The sequence below is a fragment of the Penicillium manginii genome (assembly GCF_028828005.1).
Source record: "Penicillium manginii strain IBT 31320 chromosome Unknown utg000006l:1.0-4164085.0:1.0-4166146.0, whole genome shotgun sequence".
NCBI classification, from domain to species: Eukaryota; Fungi; Ascomycota; class Eurotiomycetes; order Eurotiales; family Aspergillaceae; genus Penicillium; species Penicillium manginii.
In genome coordinates, this window is record NW_026643107.1 from 520,955 (window position 1) to 535,752 (window position 14,798).

At 49.1% G+C, this 14,798-nt stretch overlaps 8 protein-coding genes across 8 annotated transcripts; 4 read left to right on the forward strand and 4 right to left on the reverse strand.

Annotated features, from left to right (window-relative positions):
* Positions 1–537: 537 nt before the first annotated feature.
* On the reverse strand, positions 538–1,375 carry N7533_008604 (uncharacterized protein; the record flags this gene model as incomplete). The annotated part of the gene is made up of 3 exons (XM_057105254.1): positions 538–627; positions 683–894; positions 940–1,375. The coding sequence occupies 3 exons, from the start codon at positions 1,373–1,375 to the stop codon at positions 538–540; spliced, it is 738 nt and encodes a 245-aa protein (XP_056956703.1).
* A 327-nt stretch (positions 1,376–1,702) lies between these two features.
* On the forward strand, positions 1,703–3,866 carry N7533_008605 (uncharacterized protein; the record flags this gene model as incomplete). Its single annotated transcript, XM_057105255.1, has 2 exons — positions 1,703–2,263; positions 2,337–3,866. The coding sequence occupies 2 exons, from the start codon at positions 1,703–1,705 to the stop codon at positions 3,864–3,866; spliced, it is 2,091 nt and encodes a 696-aa protein (XP_056956704.1).
* Positions 3,867–4,444: 578 nt separating this feature from the next.
* On the forward strand, positions 4,445–5,491 carry N7533_008606 (NmrA/HSCARG family protein; the record flags this gene model as incomplete). Its single annotated transcript, XM_057105256.1, has 3 exons — positions 4,445–4,618; positions 4,684–5,095; positions 5,163–5,491. 3 exons carry the CDS (start codon positions 4,445–4,447, stop codon positions 5,489–5,491), a joined length of 915 nt encoding a protein of 304 aa, XP_056956705.1.
* Positions 5,492–6,171: 680 nt separating this feature from the next.
* On the reverse strand, positions 6,172–7,845 carry cbf5 (pseudouridine synthase CBF5; the record flags this gene model as incomplete). The annotated part of the gene is made up of 4 exons (XM_057105257.1): positions 6,172–6,698; positions 6,761–7,392; positions 7,506–7,662; positions 7,737–7,845. The coding sequence occupies 4 exons, from the start codon at positions 7,843–7,845 to the stop codon at positions 6,172–6,174; spliced, it is 1,425 nt and encodes a 474-aa protein (XP_056956706.1).
* A 426-nt stretch (positions 7,846–8,271) lies between these two features.
* On the reverse strand, positions 8,272–9,706 carry N7533_008608 (uncharacterized protein; the record flags this gene model as incomplete). Its single annotated transcript, XM_057105258.1, has 4 exons — positions 8,272–8,738; positions 9,262–9,363; positions 9,425–9,603; positions 9,672–9,706. 4 exons carry the CDS (start codon positions 9,704–9,706, stop codon positions 8,272–8,274), a joined length of 783 nt encoding a protein of 260 aa, XP_056956707.1.
* Positions 9,707–10,472: 766 nt separating this feature from the next.
* Positions 10,473–11,736, reverse strand: N7533_008609 (uncharacterized protein; the record flags this gene model as incomplete). Its single annotated transcript, XM_057105259.1, has 2 exons — positions 10,473–10,852; positions 10,983–11,736. 2 exons carry the CDS (start codon positions 11,734–11,736, stop codon positions 10,473–10,475), a joined length of 1,134 nt encoding a protein of 377 aa, XP_056956708.1.
* A 249-nt stretch (positions 11,737–11,985) lies between these two features.
* On the forward strand, positions 11,986–13,136 carry N7533_008610 (prephenate dehydratase PHA2; the record flags this gene model as incomplete). The annotated part of the gene is made up of 2 exons (XM_057105260.1): positions 11,986–12,045; positions 12,237–13,136. 2 exons carry the CDS (start codon positions 11,986–11,988, stop codon positions 13,134–13,136), a joined length of 960 nt encoding a protein of 319 aa, XP_056956709.1.
* A 285-nt stretch (positions 13,137–13,421) lies between these two features.
* Positions 13,422–14,168, forward strand: N7533_008611 (uncharacterized protein; the record flags this gene model as incomplete). Its single annotated transcript, XM_057105261.1, has 1 exon — positions 13,422–14,168. One exon carries the CDS (start codon positions 13,422–13,424, stop codon positions 14,166–14,168), a length of 747 nt encoding a protein of 248 aa, XP_056956710.1.
* Positions 14,169–14,798: the final 630 nt, after the last annotated feature.

The following is a 14,798-nucleotide window of genomic DNA, read 5'->3' on the forward strand; positions in this document are numbered from 1 at the left end:
ATTATCGACTTTCAAATTTGTCATTTCGGGATTGAACTCACGCCCGGAACCCCGAGATGGAGATGGTTCGCCCGAGCCCCCTTGTATCCACGAAAATCAGATTGCCCAAATTAATATGGCTCAACCTCTTTTGCTCTGTACAAATAGAGCTGAATTTTTCTGAATAGCTTTTTAGTCATATACGATTTTAATCTATCTTTGACTGCGCTTAAATAGCAAAATATATGGAACTTGAGTCATTAGGATTACTAGCTCCGGATTTTGGTTTACAATAACGAATTTCACAGGAATCTTGAATCTGATTGTCACCTTTCAGAAGACTGTCTGTTGAGAAGACTAGCAGTTCAATATTGCTAATAGTGTTAGGATGATGGGTATCTTTAGAATTATGAGGGACTGTGAAATATGTGTAGGAATAGCATTGTAAATTTTAAACTCATGTTGCATGAGACTTTAGATGATTCAGTACTGGTTTTAAATAGCCTATTTAACGCAAGGTAAATCAATATCAGGACTCGGAATCACACAACTATTTTCTCACCATTTCTCTACATAGGGTCTAAGGTCAATCTCCTGGGTAAATGCACTCCTAGGCTGGGTGTGCAAGAACCAGTAAGATTCTGCAATCTAGCATTTACTGTTAGCGCAATCCACGAGATCAGTAGATTATTCATTAACATACTCCTTCGGGATCAATTTTAGAATCTGGAATATTCTCGCCGTAGGCTTTGGTCTTTTCCGTGTTGATGATTCCATCGATGATTGCATGAGAAACATGAATCCCCTTAGGACCAAATTCACGCGCAAGAGATTGAGATAAGGCGCGAGTTCCAAACTTGCTCATGGCAAATGCCGAGAGACCTGAGCCACCTTTGAGTGCAGCCGTAGCACCTGCTATTGTTAGCCCATAATAATCTGTTAAATCCCAAGACTTCATACCAGTAAAAATAAGCGTGGGCGGGTACTGGCCCCGACCAACCCCATTCAACATCAAGGGGAGCGTGGCTTGAGCAAAATTGAATGCACCCCTGTTCGCCGGCTCCAAACTCCCAAAGAATTCATCTGGAGATTGATCGAGGAACGGTTTCATTAAGAACTTGTTGGCAACATTGTAAATTGCCGCGGCGACCGTGATATCACTTCCAAACTTGGCCGTGATTTCCTCGATTGTCGAGTCCATCGAGGACGCACTTGTAACATCAGTGGGGAAACCTGTCGCCGACCCTCCACTCTGTGTGATTTCCTTGACCAACGGATCAAGGGACCCTTGCGATCGAGCGAGTAAAACAACGGGGTAAAATTGGGCAAAGCGCCGTGCAACAGCGCTGCCTGTTCCGGGCCCTACACCGGCGATGATTGCTATTGGATTGGGCATTTTGAAATGAAGTAAAACACTATCACTGTGTCCGCTAGGGGCAACAAGTCGACCTTTTGTCATTTTCCAATAGTGGTATGACGTCATCACTGCTGTTTCGATATATGGACAATCGGTTCAAGTTGCCTCAACTTATATCGACAGATTCATCATTATTAAGAATAATAATCATTAATAACCCTCAATATTGTGTCGTTACTTGAGTAGGAAAGGTATGCAGAACCTATCAAAATAAATTCAGTTTGTGGGCCTTAGGCTTAAGGCGTCTGATCAATGCCATTAGATACCATTCTGCCCCATTCCAGATTCCTCAACTTCCGTCACAACATGGCCCAAGATCCGCTTAGCGCGAATACATCTTCCCCACGTGAAAGAGGGTCAACATTACTCCAACGAAGCTGTCGTGATTGCAACCGCAGAAAGGTACGCTGTAGCAAGTCTTGGCCTTGCGATAACTGCGTGCGTTTAGAGGTCGAGTGCTCGTATCCACCGCCTGGCCGTAAACCTCGGAAAACAACCAAAAAACCATCGAACAAGGCCGAGTTGATAACCAGACTGGGTCTCCTCGAAGATCAAATCAAGAAGCTTGGTAGCAAAGATTTTGCTGAAGATGCCTCTCCGGGTTCCCCGCCAGAACGAGACAATGATGACGGCCCGCATGATAGCCGCGCCATGCTCTCATGGTTAGCCAAGCATAACCCAGGCGATCGATCAATTGATCAGCCGAGAAATATCGAGGGAGATGGAATCGGGATGAGCAAACCGTCTGTCTCGTCCAATTCGACTTCCAGTACGCTGGAGGATCAGTTTGGACGCCTCGTCGTGGATCGAAATAGCGGAACGAGCCGCTATGTGAATCATCAAGTTTTGACGGAGCTTGCAGATCAGGTATCTCTTACCTCTCCCAAGTTTTAATTACCCTTAATAGTATGAGTCAAATTATTAAGACTGTTTTTTGAAGATTAAAGAAGTTCGAGATCTTTTTGATTCGCCAGAATCACCAACATTATCTGACGAAGACTCCTCGGCGCCAATGCCAACAGCAGAGTCTGAAATATCGAGTCCATTTATATTCGGCTATCATTCTGTGGCTCATTCACTTGACAGTTTCCACCCGCCGCCAATGATCAGCCATATTCTTTTCAGCGCCTTCGAAGAGAATGTGGCACCCATCATTTTGATCATCCATAAGCCCATGTTGAGAGATCTGCTCCAAACAGCGACCACAAATCCCAAGAACTTTGATAAAGAGTCCGAAGCTTTGTTATTTTCAATCTATTTATCTGCAATCTACAGCATGTCGCCAGAGGTATGTCTTGCACAGCTTGGGGCAGACCGCACTACCTTGACCAAACGATATCGGTTCGCAGTCGAGCAAGCGTTGGTGCGGGCAGGATTCCTCCATACCCGCAAATTGATCGTATTACAAGCAGCGGTTCTTTTCTTGAGCTGTGCCTGTGACTCTCAGGATGCACACTTTGTCTGGACCATGATCGCTGTGGTGACTCGTCTTGCCTTGAGCCTGGGTCTGCATCGAGACAGCAGTCACTTCGGATTAGGCCCATTCGAAACAGAGATGCGGCGACGATTGTGGTGGTATATATATCTACTGGATGTCCGATCATCTGATTTTCAAGCCACGAGCCCTCAAATCCGAGAAGGAGACTACGATACTCTATTGCCCTTGAATATCAATGACGAGGATTTGTCGCCTGACATGGTCGAACCCCCACCTGAACGAACCGGGTTCACAGAAATGACCTTAACCTTGGTCAGATGTGAGATCCTCAAATTGCATCGTAAATTGATGCAACTCAGCAGCGCCGGAATTGATAATGACGGACATAACGTGTTATTTCAGAACCGTCTCCGAGCAATAGAAGAAACTCAAGTCGCCCTTGACAAGCAATATCTTAAATTCTGTGATCTTGAAATCGCAATCCACTGGGTGACCGCGACCATTGCCCGTGTTGCTCTCGCACGATCATGGCTTGTATCGCACTTCTCGCTGATGAGCGCCGAGGGATTCCAACCAGAGCTGTTCCCGGAAAGATGTGATCTCCTCATCCTCACCGCGATCGAGGTCCTTGAATTCGGTTACCTGCTCGAATCCCACGAAAGTACCAGGAAATGGTCATGGCTGTTCCAGGGATATGTGCCGTGGCAGGCGTTTGCATATCTTCTATCGGAGCTCTGTGTGCGTCCGGTTGCCCCTTTATCAGACCGTGCGTGGGTGGCCATCGATCGGGTTTACGAACGCTGGGTTGGACCAGTGGGCAATCGACTTGGGTTAATGATGCGACCGTTAGAACGTCTTCGGAATCGTGCTGCTGCAATTCGAGCTCAGCAGTCTATACCAGTTGCAAACGACTTGGATTTAGCTGATGCAGGTGATACAGCCCCGGGTATAGCCAATCCTGTGGAAGAATCCCAAGGATATCTAGGGTCCCTTGATATTTTCATGGATGTAGTCAATACTATAGGGCTATAGAACAGCTACCTATGGCTGTGAATATGAATCCTTACTTATCAGGCACTACTAGTACTTTTTGCGTTGAGAGTCTCCAAAATAGAGGCAAATGTAAGCCCAAACCTTATCCGCACTGCGCGGGGCTCGGCTCGGGGCTCGGCCTTCGGTGGCTAGTTTTATGACATTCATGACATACCATGACTACTAGTACTCTGATCTACTCTGATCAAAATTCAACCAATAGGTCATTTCGCCCATGAGCCACTGAGCTCCACCAGCCGCAACTCGAAATTGACCGAGTATTGCCGGTGTCTTTGCATTGGGTCTGGCTTCGGTCAACCATTGAAGCCCGATGTCTAGACATCGTGACGAAATCGGCGGGGTTCGGTCTTCGTACTTACATTATGGCCCCGAAGCTTATTCATTGCAATTTACCATAGCTTCACCATCTCGTACTTGCTTTTCTGCCCCTTCTAGAGAGGGTTTATAAAAGATCCATCGATTCTGATTATTATCTACAATCGTTCACACAACCTTCAGTCTTCTAAGATTACCATATCCTTGGATTCTTTCTCTCCCTATCATCTGCAATATCCACCATGGCCAAGTTGATCACTGTCTTTGGTGCTACCGGTAATCAGGGTGGCTCTGTCATTGAAGCTGTCCTTACCGATCCTGCGCTCTCTAAGGAATTCAAGATCCGTGGAGTTACTCGGGACACGACGAAGAAGTCCGCTCAGGATCTCGCCAAGAAGGGTGTTGAGGTTGTCACGGTAACATTCCTCTTTAAAATATATCTACTAAAAATTAACCTAGAAGCTAACGGGTTGTATCTTAGGCCGATCTGGACTCTGTTGAATCCCTGAGTGCCGCCCTTAAGGGTTCCCACACCGTCTTCCTGGTCACCAACTACTGGGAAACTATGAATGCCGATGTGGAATTCTCCCAGGGCAAGAATGTTGCAGATGTTTCTAAAGCTATCGGTGTCTCCCACCTTATCTTCTCTTCACTCCACAACGTGACAGAGCAGACCAAGGGCCGCCTGTCCCATGTGCCTCATTTCGACAGCAAGGCCAATGTCGAGAAATACATTCGGGCTTCTGGCCTCGGATGCAGCTTTATTCTTCCTGGATATTATATGAGTAACTTCACACAGATGCTGAACCGCGCTGAGGATGGATCGTACCAGCTATTCTACCCTGTTAGCAATGAGGCCAAGTTCCCCCTCTTCGATGCGGCGCAGGATACCGGTAAAGCTTGCACTTTCATATGCATAAGTCCTTGAGATAATGCAGCTAATTCCAACCCATTTTCTAGGTCTTTTCGTCAAGGTTGCCATAAAGCACGCAGTCCAGTTGAAGGACAAGCAGGTCTTGGCTGCTGCTAAGTACTACACTCCTCAAGAAATCGTGGACATCTTTTCTCGGGTTACGGGAAAGACTGCTGTCTTTCTTCAGATCAGCCCGGAACAGTACAAGGCATCTTTACCTGCTGCTGTTGCTACCGAGTATCTCGAAAACCAGCTCTTTGTGGAGGAGCCTGGCTACTATCTGGGCGAGTCGCTTGAACCTACTCTGAAGCTTCTTGATTCCAAGCCTACTACCTGGGAGGAATTCCTCAAGAGGAATGTCTCTGTCTGGAAATAAATTTAAGCTCCTGTATCTAGGAATGATTGTTGGAACAAGAGCTTCGGATTGAGTTCTATTCGTGCCGTCATAACAAATCAAGATTGCTATGGCGTATATCTTTCAATCATAATTTTCCATTTTCAAGAATCGAGTTGACAGATGTTTCAAGTCTATGATTCTCTATTGGAGGTATCTGATGAAGTGTTCACTCTTAACGCCTCTTCGTATTACCAAATATTCAATGTTCTTTTCAGATTGATACAATACCCTTCCGCTGTAATTTTGTGCGCAGTGTCCGTCCGTATTGGTCGACATGCATCCACACGCTGTGCATTGCATTTGATCTTCTTGGAGTTACATATGCTGGATACACATGTACATCTTGGCTCCGAAGTAAGGGTTGACAGGCGGGTCATCCATGACCTTTAAATAAATGCTAGCGAGAATTTAGGCGAATACTAGTAGGCCGAGTTCCAATTGCCTTGCCAGACCAGAACCAGAACCAGGACTTAGAACTTAAGATTAAGACTTCAAGTATACAGAACACATTGATTCGAGCAACAACTAAGTAAAGAAAAATCTTCAAACCGACAGAATCCCTTTTGACCCAAAGACTCCGGATAAAAATCAAAATATGGTACAGGAAATAGACACAGACCACAGTCGTCGTGGGTGCAGTCCACTCTTCCTGGCCTTCTCTATTCGCTGTCAGAGCTGTCCTCGGCCTGCTTGGACTTCCGGCGCTCCTTCTTCTCCTTCTTCTCCTTCTTCTTCTTCTTGCGCTCGGCCTTCTCCTCGGCGGTCTCGCCGTCATGCTTGCGCTTCTTCTTCTCGCTGTCGTCGGCGGCGGGGGAAGACTCCTCGGCCTTGGACTCCTCGACCTTGGGGGTGTCGGGGATGTGAGCGACTGGCTGCTCGCCGTCCTCAAGAGGAGCGTTGTAGTCCTTGTAGTCGGACTTCCACTTGGCGGGGGTCTCCTCGTTGGCGCGGCCGAACTTGTCCAGCTTGCCGGCGGACTTGAGCTTCTTCTTCTCAAGGGCGACGGGGCCCAGACCCCAGCGGCGGGGGTACAGGTCACGCTCCATGATGCAGCGCTTGACCTTGGCGACGACACCGTGGTCGCAGGTGGTGAGCTCGACGGTGGACATCTGGGAGATACCAATGGCGATGGCCTCACCCTTGGTGGTCATGAGGACGACCTCCTCGCCAACCTCAATACCGGCCTCTGTGAGAAAAAAAAAAATTAGCACTGGGTTCATGTGAGAGTGGAGATTGGACGTAACGAACCGTAGCGGAGGAGACCGGGGATCATCAGCTTGGCACCGTAGGTGATGGCGTTGACAGCGCTGTCCTTGACGACAATACGCTTGTAGCTGGTGAGCAGAGACTCGAGGGGCTTGATGACGCGGCGGAGGTAAGACTCGTCACGCTGGTTGTCATAAACCCACTGGGCATCCATGACATCGTGCAGGGTGACCATGCCGCTCTCCTCGCTCATGGCACCGGAGCGAACACGACGCAGCTCCTGCATGTGAGCGCCAACACCGAGCAGAAGACCCAGGTGGACACAGAGGGTACGGATGTAGGTACCAGCCTCACAGCTGACCCAGAAGACACCGAGGTGGCGGTCATTGTCAAACTCGTAGAGGTTGCTCTCGTGGACGGTACGGATACGGAGCTGACGCTTGACGGCGGAGATCAGGGGAGGACGCTGGAAGAGAGCACCGGTGAGGGTCTCCAGAGCGCGGCGGAACTGAGCCTCACCGCCGGGAACCTTGTCGTGGAAGCGGACGACAGCAACGTACTCCTTACCGGCACCCTGCTGCGACTTAACGAGACGGGTGGCACGGTCAATGCAGACGATCAGACAGCCAGTGACCTTGGGGTCAAGGGTACCGGAGTGACCAGTCTTCTCGGATCTAGAGGGTAATAGGCGAGTCAGAATTGGCTAGACACAATTGATATCGAGTCTTCGGGGGTTGGGGATGGTGGGAGTGGGAAGACTCGAAGCAGGGTGGAGGCTGGATTTTACCTGAGGATCCGCTTCATCCAAGCCACGACTTCGTGACTGGAGGGGTTGGAGGGCTTGTCCAAGTTGATGACACCGGAGCTGATGTAGGACTTAAGGTCACGCTTAAGAGGGGAGGCACCAGCAGGGATCGGGGTGAAGTGACCGGTGCGAACGAGCACTGCGCAGAGAAAAGATTAGCCATGGGCTCCCGAGAAGGGAAGAAGAACCCCGGAAAAGAAGAAAAAGACGCACGCTTCTCGTAATTCTTCAGCAGAAGAGGCCAATCCTCTGTAGAGACGGTTGGCGTAACCGCCTCGGGCTTGATGGCGTAATCCATCTCTTGGTTATTGACGGCGGCCATCGTGGTTGTTGGTTGTCGTTGAAGGCCAAAAAATTGTTCGGGAGGAAACCAAATTTTGCGGTGCGCCAGCTCCAACGCCAAATCGGGTTAGCGCCCGTAGGTCACGTGAGTGTCAGTCTTTGCAGGTGGCATACACTATAGTTACAGTGATATGGCTAGTACTTCGTGATTACTCCTGGTTACTCGTGGTTACCACTGATAATTCGTATCACTCTACAGTACTTGTTACATTATTCAGTCTCTAATTGAGTCACTTGTATTCTAGGCACACTGCCTAACGTATTGTTGATCGTTGGTGGCCACTTAATATGCCACCGATGGGGATATCTTGGATATCTATGGAGTAGAACGCTTAAACATGCAATGATCACTTCCACTCTCCTCCCTGCAATCATCCCTGCAATCATCCCACCACATCTCTTAACCCTAGCCAAGTCTCCGTCCAGCACCCCGACCGCTCCACGCATCCGGGGTCCGCTGGAACGCCGAGGCCCATCCACCTCCACTACCACCACCAGACGACGAGGAGGAGGCCGTGGACGATTCAGGCTGCGGTGCAGGCTGACGGAAAGCAGTCCCATATGGGCGAACGGTAGGGTTTGAGGTGACCCCGCGGAAGTATCGACGCACAAAACCAGGGGGTTGGATCCAGTTACGGCCGCCTCCGAAGGTGGGATAGATGCGCGTGATGAAGTCGTAGAGATGAGCAGCGACAATGCCCATGCCCTCGGATAGTGCTGCGTTCGGTCCACCCATGACCAAAGTGAACGCAAGCATCGCAAAGGGCAGATACTCAACAGGCATTGGAACAATGATAAAGGTCGCTCTCCTGCCGCGGTTATCCTGGGAGTAGGTGTAGACCATCGCCATGATCAAGGCTAAGGCATCTTGGTCTTAGCATTTGAGAGCCTCAAGGGAAACAGCACTAGCTTCTTGTCTGAATGAGGCGTAAGAGCTTACCGGAAGTGAAGAGCACATTGCCGAGGAGACAACCCGAAGTGAGCTGGGAAAGGTCAGCATGCTGTTATAGAAATTGCATTGCAAAGGGCTACCGCGGTGGGAGATTGGAAGAAGAATAGAATGATTGGTATTGGGAATGAATAATAGATAGATGAATATGTAGAATGTAGGGCACCATAACCACCGGCATGAACTTATAGGATCACGACAGCTATCTCGAGGTAGTCCCACCAATCCCACACCGCATGCAGTACCATTTTTATTTTGCGAATGCGGTACCGCACGGGATGCAGGGGTAATCTTCCTCGCTTCCAGGAACCGCTTCAGCTAGTTTTTGGCTGGGCGGGCAGATAATGCGAGGTGTTTTGAAAAGAAAGGAAAGGAAAGGCAAAGCAAGAAAACACGAAACGAAAGACAAGACTCTTCTCGAGATGAATCCCGGTTCAAGCGAGTCACTTACCAAGATCACAGAGGCTACAAAGACCAGATAGGTGAAGAAATCTTCTGGCTGGGTGAACCGAGGCGACGCGGTTTCCAGAGAACTGCCATAATAGTACACTGTGTCGGTAGGGTTAGCAGTTGGGTCAGTTGACACCAATGCAATACCGAGGCACCATACTGAAATAGAGATCAAAGATGAACGAGATACCGCTGCCGGTTAGCATGAACGATGAGACCAGACGCCAGATCTGGGGAGGTAGCTTCCATAGCAGCCTGGGCAGAAAGACAACATAATATCCACTGAGCAGGCCGCCATGGACCAGAATAGACTGAGCGAGAGTCAAGGCCGTGATCGTTCTGGAATATGAAAAAGACACGTAAGTCTTTGCGGGATCGAGCGGATGAGCAAAGGCAATGCCACATACCGAGACACCGGAGGTGCCGCCCAGAAAGCATCCATCTCGAATGAGAGGTGAGTGAAAGAGAAGCTGGAAGGTTAGAAGGAGTTCAGATCATGTCATTACATCCGAAGCAGTGAAGCACAGGAAGAATGAGAAGGAAAGAGAAGAAGAGGAAGGAAGAGCTTAAAAGAAGCGAGCAGAAAATAAGTACCGTGCGCCGGTCGGATGGGTTTTTCCGGTTCCCGGCCCCCGCCAAGACCGCGGCTCTAGCAGACAGTCAGTATTGGGGAAAGTAGGGAAGGGAATTAATAACAATACTACCAGTATATCTAGTTTTAGAAGAGAAATTTCTAAAAGCTATCAAGAACTTGAAGCTAAACTACTATTTAGTACTAGTACAGTACTGCTACTACCTAGGTAGGTAATACCTAGTACCTTCCAAACCTTGGAAGCTTAGGTAGGAGGATATATATACCTAGGTATCATGAGTGTTCAGAGCCCCAGGCCCGTAGCTGCAGGTCTCGATCCACCTGCCCAGGTGGGCATGGATACCTAGGTATACATCCTCCATAGGTACCTACTACATAATGTCCTTGAAACATCCAGACGGGCGTAGCAGTACATATACTAGTGCCTAGGTACCCATGCCCAGGTGGCACCTTAGCATACAGAGCAGATCAACCCGAGAGGATGACATTGAAGATACTCTGGATAATATTTGTTAATATAGTAAATGCATATATACAGCTCGCTACTAAATCATAATTCATTCATGCAGCACAGTCACAGACGCAAGCATCAGCCCATGCCCATGCCATGCCATGCTCATGCTCTCTCACAAGTCTTCGCCGTCCCCCTCACAGCCAACCCACCATCAGGACCCTCAATCCAAACATCCCAAGCCCCACTCTCATTCTTAGGCTTACCACAGACAGTCAACTCCTCCTCAACAAAGAGAGGCGCCAGATTCTTGTATTCGAAATGGCTGACTTGGAGATTGAGTGGTTGAAGCTGACGCTGGAGCACACTGAGCAGCAGGGTCAGAGTCAAAGGGCCATGCACAAGACAATTTCGATATCCTTCTTGGTTCTGGGTATAATCCTTGTCAAGATGGATAGAATGTGCATTGAATGTCAGTGCCGAGAATCGGAAGAGAAGGGCCTTAGTGGGCAAGATTGAATGACGGAATGTCGCATGAGAAGGCGCTATATTTCCGTCAGTGTCTGTGTCAGTGCCATTTCTTTTTCATTTCTTTTTTTTTCTCATTACCCCTAGCCTCAGATCTACGTAGATCTGCCAGGTCCCGAGTTTAGAGCGGTTCATGCATGCACTCACATTTGACAATCCGACCAGGTCTCCCAAACGACTCCCGATCAGCCCGAATCTCATCCACACTCTTAGCCCGCATAAAGATCAAGTCTCGATTCTCAACAAGACTCGACTCCCCAGGACAAGTCTCATCTTCGGTCCAAATGCGTCGCCAACTCTCCGCCTCCGTCTCGCCCTCGGGTACCGTGCTCACTCGTCGCTCAATAGTGACAATCACCTTCTCCGCCCCCTCGCGTCCCTTGACGGTCACGTTGCGGATCGATTCGATGCAGACGGCCCGGCTGCCGTCGAGGAGGGGGCCTGGTCCTGGAAAGCGGATATTACCACCTGCCCAGAGCCGTCGGTTAAATGGATCACCAGGGGTATGGAGGATATCGGTGCCGTCGGGAAGTAATTGCGACAGGGATACCTGGGGCGGGAAGTAGATCAAGTGATGTGCGATCGGGAGCGGCGAGGGGCGTTGGATTGAAGGGAGGACTGGGAGAGTCTGTGCTTGAGTCTGTGTTTCGTTTGATGTTTCGCTTGGGTCTGAGCGTGAGTGTGATTGTGATTGTGATTGCGCGAGTAGGTCGGCAAGGGTGAGGTTGAGAAGATGTGAGGGTTGAGGGTGTAGATAGTCGTAGGTCAATGGGAGCTTTCGCGTAGTGAGTTCATCACGTAGTCTGATAGCGAGTGAAGTACTCGAGTAAGCAGCTCGACATGTGTATGATGCTGCTGATGCACCTCGCCCGAGCAAGGGTCGGCAGGAGATCAACCTCATTGGAATTGTAGACAGGAATCAATTGAACTTCGGAGTCTGCGAGGAAATGACGCGCGTGGTCCTAGCTTTAAGCTTTGGAAGTTCTGATTGGCCTTGTTCCTCAGGTTTCAATGCCGGCGAATTGCCAATGAAATGGCGAGGGAAATGGAAATAAGGATGAAAGGTTACCCACACCGCTCGGTCTCCTTCAAAGCAATGTTGATGGGCATTCCTCCTCGATTCCTCTCCGGATTCTTTTCTTCCTCAATAATGTCTTCGGAAAAGTTAAAGGTGGCCTTTTTGGGCCCATTGGCCTCCTTCTCGCATCAGGTATGCAATCATGCTTAGCTTGCGCTTGTTATTTCTAGCCTCCCTCTTTTATCCCCCCCACATTGCATCTTATGCATTAACGCTGCATCCCCGATCTATTGCCAATCGGCCAATCTGATAATCCTCATATCAATGGCTATGCTCATGCTTATGCTTATGATTATGTGAACGCTAACACTGATACTGACTAGGCTGCCGCGGAATCCTTTGCTAAAACATCCGCCGAGTTACTCCCCCACGTTTGCTTCGCCGACGCCTTCGCCGCAGTCCAAGAACAACAAGCCGATTACGCCGTGATCCCCTGCGAAAATTCCACCAATGGCTCCGTCGTCCAAACGCTAGACCTCCTCGCCGACCGATCAAACCTATATAAAGATGTCAAAGTATGCGGCGAATACTACCTAACCGTCCACCACTGTCTGCTCGTCCACAAGGGCTCATATCCGGGTGGCCTACCCAGCTACGACGGCAAAATCACAAAGTTATATACACACCCGCAAGCCTGGGGCCAATGCGACAAGTTCCTGGCCAAATATTTCAAGGGCGTCGAGCGGCAGGATGTCTCGTCTACATCCAAAGGAGCGGAGATCGTGTCGAAAGAGACCGAGGCCGACGAGCGCGGAGGTGCCATCGCGAGCCGATTCGCGGCCGAGTATCACGGCGTCGACGCTTTGGAGGAGAATATCGAGGATCGCGCGGATAATACTACCCGCTTCCTGATTCTGAGGAATATCCTCGCAGACCGGACAGCGGGGCTGGAATTCGAACAGCCCGTTCTCAATGGAGATGCGAAAACCCACTCCGCAGTCATGCACAAGACTCTCATCTCCTTCTCGATCGACCACTCTTCGCCAGGAGCTCTGGCAAATGCGCTGCTCATTTTCAAGGCCCATGGGTTGAATCTGACGAGTATCAACACAAGGCCTAGTTTGAAACGGGCCTGGCAGTATATTTTCTTCGTCGAGTGCAGTCGCACACCGTGTGTTGAGAATGACGATGCGGTATTGAACGCTTTGAATGATCTCAGAGGTGTTACTGAGTCATGTAGAGATTTGGGAACTTGGAAAGATCAGTTGGGCGTGAGCGTTTAGATTGTGTGGGCCTTGACTCGCATTCATATATTTCGATACCTAAATTCACCCAATTTATGCATGATGTCTTGGATAATATTAGATCCTTTCCTTTCTAATCGTCGGATGAGAATTATCCTGCTCTCCCTTTTCACTTTCGTCTTGCTTATCGGAACAAACGTCGTCTGTCAGCCCCTGCATCAAAACATCAATCTTACAAGTGACTCACTTTGAAATTGACTCAACCCAACGAATGTCACTGATAAAACTCCAGCACACCTCCTCCCAACATTTCAAATCACAGCCATGACTTCCCACATGCCTTTCGATATCCTGAAGCCCTTGGCTTTATTCAGCTCCCAGCCCCAGTCCCAACAATACATCAAATCAGCCAGAAACCTCGAAGCGCAAAGCACTCCCACCCAGACCAGTACAGAGACAGAAACAGAGGTAGAAGCAGAAGCAGAAGCAGAAGCAGAAGCAGAAGCAGAAGCAGAAGCAGAAGACCCGGCCAAAAGCACCGCCAAAATCGAAACAACATTCGGCCTAATATTGAAACTCACAAACGGGCCCGAAATCGAGAAATCAGTCGAAATAAGCACTTCCACACACTCAGATCCACCCACCACCACACCCACCAGCCGGCCCAGACACTACCGGATTGCCAGCGAGTACGGAACGTACTTTCTCTGGCGCAACGACGATATAATCGAAGAAGAAGGAGAAGAGTCTTTCGTGGACGTAGATGAGATATTCAACTCCTTCCCCAAACTCGTTGAAGAGCGGTATCTCGCCTGGATCGATTGCTATCATGACTACTTCGAACGAGACTACCACGCCCCTCTATTTCAGAATAAACAAGAGGCCATTGCGTGGTTTGTGGCTGGTTATCTGCTCGCGTGGAGAATTGTTCTTTCGCCTGATGTAGGTAGTGTTGAGTGGTTGGTTGGGCCGGGGGAGTACTTTTTGGAAAAGGGGAATGAGACTTGCGTCACGTTGCAGTTTTTGAGGGATTTGATGCGTTATTTGGAAGATGAACGACTTGCTGAGTAGGTCTTTTCATTCAAGAATGATGGATTGTTTTCTATATTGGTTGCGGCTACTGATGTATATGGTACATGGTAATTTTGGCGATATGACATAGATTCTGAGCACTCGCACCCGCATCCTACTCCAATTCTAGGTATAGGAATTGGCAATTGGCGCTCGGGATAACGAGCTTAGGGGATATCGAGGGAAGACAATGTAATAAAAATCTAAGAATAATACACGTTCCATATAGCCGCTACCACGTTACAAGAAGAATGCCATTGTTCGCCCTATAGATCTTCCGTTAGATCTAACCGCCCGAGGGGGTCAGCTCCGCCCGTCATCCTGATGCTAAGAACATGCAGTCTATAACAGACCCAGCTTCTCAAACTTAACAATTCCATACAAACAGAAGCGGCAAGCCATACACGTCTAACCTTGAGTTGTAGGTGATGAGGCGTTTGGCTCGGAGGTATGGGTAGTAGGTAGGGGAGGTATTGTTTTGATTTTGTATAGTTCGACAGTTTAAATTGTGGCGACTTCGTCTTCGCGCTATCTACATCCAGAGAATATAGTGAAGCCCATGCATACATGAGTATCATCCTCGAATTCAGGCTTCGGCCCAGCCTACTACTAGTACAGTAGTCCACAGTC